A 9,004-nucleotide genomic window follows, 5' to 3' on the forward strand; every position below is an offset into this window, starting at 1 on the left:
TTCATATGTTGTTTCCAAAATTTGCCACGCTTCTTTAGCGAATTCACTATTTGAGATTCTTGCTAATTCAGATGGTGAAGACAATGAGCATGGAGGGCTTTATCATTGGAAAGTCGCGCGTTTTTCTCAGTGGCTAGTTCGAGAGTTGCATCCATTGGCTTAGTCCAGCCAGTTTCAACAATAATCCAACAGTTAATATATTTTAAAAAGAACCACATACGAGCTTTCCAATAGCCATAGTTCGTACCAGCAAAGGTAGGAACAATTTTAAGACTTTGAGACATTTTATCAAATAGAAGTCAAAAAGAGTATCACTCAAGAATTGAATCTAAATAGAGTCTACCAAACTCTAATACCAAATGAAAAATTAAAATGACTTCTAATATAAACAAGTGTGTGCAAAGGCAACAAAATATCAACGAACAAAATTAAAGGAGATAGATATTTTGTTAATGAAGTGGAAACTCAGTTAAGAGAAAAACCACTATGGGGCAACCAAACCCAGGATATCCACTATTCATAAGACAAGACTAGTTACAAAGTAGCAGCACTCATATACCCTTGATGTAGTGGTCGTACCTTGAACTCTAACGTGTAACCCAACACGAACGCCTCCCAACAAGGTCTCCTACCTGAAGCGGTCTTCAATGGAATCTTTTACCTTAGGGCCAACCCCTAAGATAGACTTCAGTTCAGCGCAGTAACAACACACACATCAACAGCTTAAGAGAGACTAACTCAACACAATAACTCTAAAATATACTCTCTAAGCACTAAGGAATTCAATACCGAATTCTTGCAGTTCTCAAGCCTAGGGACCTTTATTTATAGACTGCAGGTTCAAATGAGTGTCTGGCTTGATAAAGGTAGGTGCCGTTCGGACGGTAAACATAAGGCGTTCGGACGGACAACTGTGCGATCGGCTTTCCAAAATTTTGCTGAAATTCTTTCCTAATTTGAGCCTCATCTGGATAGTGTTGCCCTGTCGTCTGGACGGTCGCACTTCAACTCTACTCAATTTCCATATCAAGGCTTCGCGCGTCCGGACCAATGGAGGTCGTCCTGACAGTTGATCAGATGCACGCAATTTCCATATAAGTAGATCGTGCGTTTGGACCATGAAGGCTGTTGTCCGGACGTCTGAATTTTGAATGTGCAACTTGCCTTATGGATGAGTGCTTCCGGACTGTTGCAGTGATCTTCCCATATTTGTGTTTTGGAAAGAAATCTCATAGCTGGTCGAACACTAAGTGTTGTTCGGACGTGCTGCTGAAACATCCGGGCGGATGCAAGCTGGAACAATTTGAAGCTTCTTGACATAGAGGAAGGTCCAGAATGAAAGTTCTTGTTGTCCAGACGGATGACGCTTTGGACAGTTGGGCGTCCGAACGGTATATTATGTTGTCCAGACGGCTGCAAGGGATCCAATTTCTTTGGCTTGTAGATAGTGCAGAATCTTCTAGAAGAACTCGGAATAGATGAATCCCTGTTTAAATGCATCATTACAAAGAAGTGATTTTGTCCAACAGAATGTAGCCAATTACAAACTAACACCAATGACTTGAGTTTGCTCATCCTCTAAGAAATAACTCCAATACACATTATGGACAAGAATCATGGAAGCTAAAGATAATAAAGTTAAATTATAAAGCACAAGTGCATGGATTTATTCACAATGCAAAAATGGTAAAACAGAGAAAAATAAAAATAAAAAGGACTCAACAGAAGGAGTGCTCAAGCATGTGATTTATTCAGTCAGATATAACTCTAGGAGAGCTTTAGCCTTAGAGATACTTACCAGCAAGTGGGAGAAATCAAGTTCTTTATGTGTAACTGAAAATTCAATATCAAAAGGTGCAATCTGGAAGACCACAAGTTATCAGTAATCACTTAAAAAAAAAAATTTCCTAATAGAATAACCAAAGAAAAAAAAAAATAGAGAAAAGAAAGATCACTTACTCCCTTAAAACAAGGAGATACTTTATAAGAGCTGGCCATCCGTTGGTGATGATCTATTTACAATGAGTTTGCTTGCTTTCTATAGCAGATAGAAGGAAGCATAAATGACAAAATCTCATAGCAAATTGCTACACATAAAACATGATTTTTTGTTGACACGCTTGAATATGAATCACAGGTCAACATATGAAAGTGTTAGTTTTATTGGCTACATTCTGTTAACAAAATCATTACCATGTTAGTATACTGCTAAAACAGGGATGTCATATTTATCTAGAGTTTTTCAGAATATCCAAAGATTAATTCTCAACTATGAAAGGCCTTAATATGACAAGTATCAGTGTCACAAGTATCAAGAAGGTAATTTCTAGACTCTACGAAGATTCTGTGCAGGTTACAGTTTAGCAAAAGTCGAATCCCCATTTGATCGTCCGGACGGCCCAATGAAATGTTCGGACTCCTATCAGTCACATAAATTTCACCCAAACTAGTTTGGATTAACTTCATCTAATTTAGTCTCTATAACTTCTACATGTTTATTCAGCACGTGAGAAGTACATGCATTTTTTAATAATTTTATTAAAAATCATGTGTTTATCACGTACTAATTAAAAAATTATATATTTTTCACATGGTAAATGACACACAACACTTTTATAAACAAAATTGGGAGAAATTCCTCCTAGTTTAGAAAAAAATTATGTCCAATTCCAGTATTACCAACAAATTAGGATATAAAAAATGCAAACATTTATGTATGAATGTAGAAATTAGGAAATAAAAACAAACAGTTATGTATGAATTTAGGTGGCACGGATACACACGCAAGAAATGTAAAGAAAGCAACAAAAACAACTCTTTTTTATTAATGAGGGCTGCCGGCATATATTTTGCTTCTATATCTAGTAAGTTGAAGATTTTGGAGGATATAGTTTTTGGTATACGTAGAAGAAATATTGTTTTTTTTGCAACTGGTTTTTTTTTTTTCCCTTTTTCTTTCTTTTTTGAAAGACCTTTTCCTTCTGTGAATCAAATAATATGAATATGTATGTGTAAGTGCAAAATCCCTTTTGACCATCTTAAAAAGAAAATTGGTTGGAGCGATGGATTGGAATTACTTTGAAGTGTGTGCATGGGTAAATGGAATTTGTTAAATTTTTATTTATCTAAAAACCTTTAAGATGATAAAAAAAAAAAAATTAATATTCTAACAAAATTACCTTATAAATAAGCTCATCTACATATGTAATCTCATAGAAGAAAATATCCAAATTGTATTTGTTTCTTGGAGGCTAGACACCTTGAATCAACCTACTGTAATTCATTTCAATTAATCAATTTCATTTCATTCCATTCATTCCACATTGATCATTACAAAACCTATCCAAACAACATTTTCATTATACAAAAGTCTATCATTTCCATTTCAATCAAATTCTCAAATATAAGAAAGAATTCGTGAAACCCTAGGTCTGTTACATGATCTTAGATCTCTCATATTACTACAGAAAAGAACTAACAATAGACCACCTATATCCAGCTCGCATATAATTTTATACATCCAACATGAGAAGATGAATGGATATTGTTTCATATTCGTGAAAAGGTTATAAGGATAAGCCAAGGACTAGGTCTTCTTCTTTTGTTGTTGCACCACAAAAACAGAAGTTCTGTTGTTAAAATCAAATGAGGCAAGCAAGTCTCCCATAATTCCCAACTCTGGAAATTCACTCCACTCTGTAAGACCAGATGTCTGCGGAGACTTTGCATTATGTTGTCTGCCAACAATAATAAGGTCGTATTTGTTCACCATAGACCGAACTATCAATGCTGTATGAGGCCCATCTTTCACCATCACCTCTAGGAATATCACATATTCACCACCCACATTGTTAAGTTTAACATCCTTAAGTATTTCATTGTCAAGCGATTTGTCCCAGTGGGTATCACCTTCATTGCTAGAGGCAACAAGGTGAACCACAGTAAGGACAATTTTCGAGTGATTGGCCATGCGCTTGGCAAAAATTAGTGCCTCTCGATCATCATTACCTCCTAAGAAGATCATGGCAACAGAATAGGATGACTGTGATGAAAACGTTGAGCAGCCTAAATGACCACGGTCAACAAGGATCCCAACAGAGCAGGGTGCTAGTTCAAGCACACTGCAATTTAAGGTCCTTATGGCATTGTCCTCTAATTCAACAAAATCGTCAGTGGACCATTTTCGATGGAACGGGAGTACTATGAGGGATGTGAGTTTGTCTAATCCAAGGATGCATATGTCTTCGTGCATGGACTTGAGGGGAGAAATTACTGTGAAGACGTTTACTAATACAGTACCTTGGTTGACATTTTCAAAGTGATTGAAGGCGAGAATGACATTCTTTGAATAGGAAGTACTATTGGATACAATCTTTTTCTGCAATTGGTGGGAAATAAAAATAGGTGAGGCTCGCCCAATTAACTCGATAAGGTGAATCACATAAACAACAACGGGCCTTTCTCTAGAGAGGCACAAGACTTCAAGTAGTTTGGTCACAGCAGCAATGTTATTTGCCCTATGAATGCACACTAGGATTCGTAGCTCTTCGTTGTCTTTGCAATGCATAATATCCCTTTTCTGGTAACCTGCATATTTCCTTGAAGGATGGTACAACATCTTAACTAGAAGTGGCCCAAAAAACGCAGTCACTAGGATGCTAACACTTGACAAAGTGAACACCTGGTCTGTTATGGCCTGCACTTGAATAAAAAATGTTGAACAAAACCATCAGGTGACCTTGTTCAAGAACAAAAGGTTTTTTACTATTAAAGATTATGTGCTAGAAAATGTATTTTGCAATATAGTATGATTTTTCCAGAAGATCAATATTTTATTTCATTCTTAATCCTAGGAATTATGCTTAAAATACTTCTTTTAACCATGGAATATCAACTCATCAAATTGGCAAAAAATATTGAGAAAAAAGCAAAAGTTGTCCCTGTGGTTGACCTAAATTATAAATCACTCAATGCGGCATAAAAAATAATTTAGAGGTCCTTGAGATAGACCAAAACAACAATTTAATCTTGACAGTCAAATTCGGTCAGAGCACTTAACAGATTTTGTTAGTGTGCCACATTAGCACCAATAGAATGGTGACACATGTCACTCTAAAAAAATATTAATATATTAAAAATAGGAAACAAAATGCATCATCAATCCATGTGATTGGCCTAATTTTCAACTCACTCCATGTGGTACTAAAGTGAATTCAAAGGTCCATTTAGTTGACCTAATTTACAAATCGCTTTGTGGAGTCAAATTTCGCTAAAAAATTTGACAAATTCCGTTAGGTGCTACGTTAGCACCAATAAGATGGCGACATGTATCACTCTTAATAAATATTATTTCCTAACAAATCTTACTAAGAATATTATTTAAAAAAATTAAAAAATATAAAAAAGGAATAGGGTGGTTGCCGGTTAGGTAGCCACCTCTTTGGGGGTGGTCCACAGGCCAACCCCAAAGGTGAGGGTTGCTCCAAGCCACCCCTAGACCATCTCTAATTGTGGCACACGACAACCTCTATGGGTTGGGGGTGGTTCGCAGGCCACAGCCACCTTTAAGGGTGGCCCAGATCCCATGGGCTAACTGCAAGCTACCCTCGACAACCTTCGAGGATAGCATGCGCCTAATCCCATGGGCTTGGGGTGGCTCGCCAGCCACCCCCAATCTTCAGGGGTGGCCACACCTCTAGGTCCCATGGGGTTGCCCGTAGGCCACCCCCAAGGTGGTGGCTGCTAACCAGCAACCACACTTTTCTTGTTTTTCTAGTTCTCTATATTTTTATTTTTCATTTTTAAAAAAATATTTTTAATTTTATATATTTATATTTTTTTTATTAAGAGTGACTTGTATCTCTATCTTATTGGCGCTGATGTGGCACTTAATGGAATTTATCAAATTTTTTAATGAAATTTGACTCCAGGGAGCGATTTTTAAATTAGGCCAACCACAGCAACCTCTGATTCACTTTGATAGGATATGGAGTTATTTGTAAATTAAGACAACCACAAAGATTGATGATGCATTTTTTGCTTAAAAATACAAAACTTAAAAAATTAATATTTTTTAATTAAAAAAGAAAAAAAGGGTTTGGAAAGGGGTGGCTGCTGGTGGTAGCCCCCTCTTTGGGAAGGGGGTAGGCTCGGAGCCACTGCTATGGGCAAGGGGTGGCCATCTGCAACCCCCAGCCCCATCTGGTGAGGCTTGCGGACCACCCCAAAGCAGAGGGTGGGCTTCGAGCTACCCCTAGAGGTGGCTTCGACCACTTCTGGGTGGCTTGCGCACCACCCTTGGCCTATGGGGTGGCTCGCGAGCCACCTCAGATGGGGCCGGGGCCACCTCTGCTGGTGGCTCACAGGCCACCCCATTCTCAAAAGGGGGTGGCTGCCACACTTCCTAAACCCCCCCCCCCTTTAAACTATTTTTATGTTTTTAATTTTTAATATATTAATATATTTTTTTATTCATAGTGACACATGTCATCATTCTATTGGTTCGGACATAGTCTACTAACAGAATCTGTTAAGTGTTTTGACAGAATATTATTATAAGGATTAAATTATTATTTTAGCCTACCTAGAGGGCCTCTGAATTATTTTTTATACAGCAGGGAGGGATTTGTAAATTAGGCTAACCATATGGACTGACTTTGCATCTACACGTTGCTTTTTCTTCTTTTTAGCTTAAATATATTATCTTAAAAATTAACTAAGGGGATAAGAAAGTTGCATCTACATGTTGCTTCTTTTTTTTTATGGTAAGTATTTGATCTTAAAAATTAACTAAGGGGATAAGAAAGAAAATTGGAAAATGCACCATCAGTCCTTGTGATTGGCCTAACTTACAAATTGCTTCCTGTGGAATCAACGTGAATTCAGAGGTCCCTGTGGTTGGCGTAATTTACAAATTACTCATTGGAGTCAAATTCAGTTTGATTCCATGTTAGTGCCAATAAAACGACGACATGTGGCATTCTTAATCAAACATATATATATAAAGAATTATTTTTGAAAATAAAATAGAAAAGAAAAAAGAAAAAGGTTGGCTGCCAGTGGGGCTGTAGGCCACCCCCAAAGGGATCTAGGGGTGGCCTTCGAGCCACCTTTAAATCAGGCTATGGGTGGCGGACGGCCACCCCCTGGGGCCAGGGGGTGGTGCACGGGTGGCTAGAGGTGGCGCGCGAGCACCCCCAAAAGGGTGGCTGCCCAACCGAATCATCTTAGTTTTTTAATATATATATATATATATACTAAGAATGCCACGTTTGGTCATCTTATTGGAGTTGACGTTGCACTTAACAGAATCTGTCAAATTTTTTAACGGAATTTGACTTTAGAGAGCTATTTGTAAATTAGACCAACCATAGGGACATCTGAATTTACTTTGATAATACAAAGAGCGATTTGTATAATAAGCGAACTACAAGGATTGATGGTGCATTTTTCCCAAAGAAAAATCCAACAGGCAATTTTCTTCTTTTCTTTTTCCCTATCATAGCATTTTGAAAGAAATGAATTGTAGGTTTGAATTGAAAAGGATATATGTTCACCCCATAAAAAAAAAGAAGCATTAATTTAATTAATGTATATGAGAGACACCCATAATGGAACCAAAAAGTAAAATGTAATTCCATTTTTTAGGCAAGAAAAAAAAAGGGAGAAAAGAAATAGTCACCTCAATATCTCTGAGATATGTATACTGAAAAAGTTGGACTACACCTTTGCAACTCAATAAAAGAGCGAGTGCCAGAGCATCATTTAAGGGCATTTTGGACAATAAGGCAGGAATCAAAGAAGCCACCACTTTGGCCACAACAATCGAAACAATGATGATTCCGTGGAATACCACAAAGCTGTTATCGAATTTGATTAAACTCAGATCCGTCCTCATTCCACAAGTAGTTACAACGATCGGCATAAACACATCCCAAATGAAGTAGTTGAACTTGTTGACAATGGCTGATCCTAAAGGTGGTCCATCTGGTATTGCGAGACCGAGCATGAAAGGTCCAAAGAATAAACCCTGACCAATTGAATGGGAAAGATACCCAGAGCCCAAGAACATTAGCAAGATGGTATGAATGTATGTGTCTTTGACACCCCTGCCTTCCGGTGTCTGCCTGATTACCCAAAACATTGCTGGTCGAATTGCAAATAGAAGGGCAATACAATAGATGATGGCTGTTCCCAAACTTATAGCGGCAAGCATACTACCTTGACTCTTGTAAATTATAATCAATTTGGTACCAACGTTAATCATGATGCTTAAGGTATTGCTTACCAATGCGGCAGATAGGGCTAATCGACCCAATTCAGAATTCAAGATATTGAGGTCCTCAAGAAGGCAAGCAAGGACCGGAAATGGAGTTATACAATGTATTGTTGTTAAGAATAGAATTGTATATACGTCTTCCTCCTTCAGCCACAATGATTTAAGTTGCATTTCAACTAACAAACCAATTAACAAAGGCGCCAATATGCATCCAACACCGGTAAACAAGGCTTTCCTTCCTGTTCTTTTTATCATTCCCATATCCATTTTCACTGCACTCCCAAATAAAAAGAGCATGAAACTAAAGAAAGACAACATGCTAATTATTTCTTGACTTTTAATCGAGAAGAAAACATTTTTGAATATTTTGAGGCGTCCCAGGAAAGATGGACCAAGGATTATGCTGATCTGGTGCATATAAAATCAAGAAAAAATGTTCAGTTACAATAAAATAGAATCTCTAGCTCAACAATTTGGTCAAATATTGACAATAGGAAAAATAAAGAGAGGAAGTGGAAGAGATCGCACGTACAAGAAGTTGTGTGGTGAACTTGGGGACTCCATAACACTTAAGAAAGTACTGGGAGGCTTTGGTGATGGTGAAGATGAGAATCAGCTGCAGCTGAAGCAGTGGCAACAAAAATGGCACAGTCCCAGAACAAATGTAGCTCCATAGGCCTTGTGAATCGACCATAGGGGGTAACTCAGTACATTCGATTATAGAGA

General features: G+C 37.7%; 1 protein-coding gene across 1 annotated transcript; it reads right to left on the bottom strand.

Moving 5' to 3' along the window:
- Positions 1 to 3,586: 3,586 nt before the first annotated feature.
- Positions 3,587 to 8,545, bottom strand: LOC133871504 (cation/H(+) antiporter 4-like). The gene is made up of 2 exons (XM_062308944.1): positions 7,682 to 8,545; positions 3,587 to 4,696 (listed from the first exon to the last, which is right to left on the bottom strand). Exons 1-2 carry the CDS (start codon positions 8,543 to 8,545, stop codon positions 3,587 to 3,589), a joined length of 1,974 nt encoding a protein of 657 aa, XP_062164928.1.
- Between the last annotated feature and the right edge of the window lie 459 nt (positions 8,546 to 9,004).

This window comes from Alnus glutinosa, chromosome 6 (genome assembly GCF_958979055.1).
Source record: "Alnus glutinosa chromosome 6, dhAlnGlut1.1, whole genome shotgun sequence".
Classification (NCBI taxonomy): domain Eukaryota; kingdom Viridiplantae; phylum Streptophyta; class Magnoliopsida; order Fagales; family Betulaceae; genus Alnus; species Alnus glutinosa.

Bases quoted from the DNA above. Each gene is read 5' to 3' on its own strand.
- LOC133871504 (XM_062308944.1), bottom strand. From the start codon at position 8,545: ATGGATATGGGAATGATAAAAAGAACAGGAAGGAAAGCCTTGTTTACC. The intron at 4,697-7,681 runs GTGACTATTTCT...ATTCAAGTGCAG, and splicing joins CATATCTCAGAGATATTGAG to GCCATAACAGACCAGGTGTT.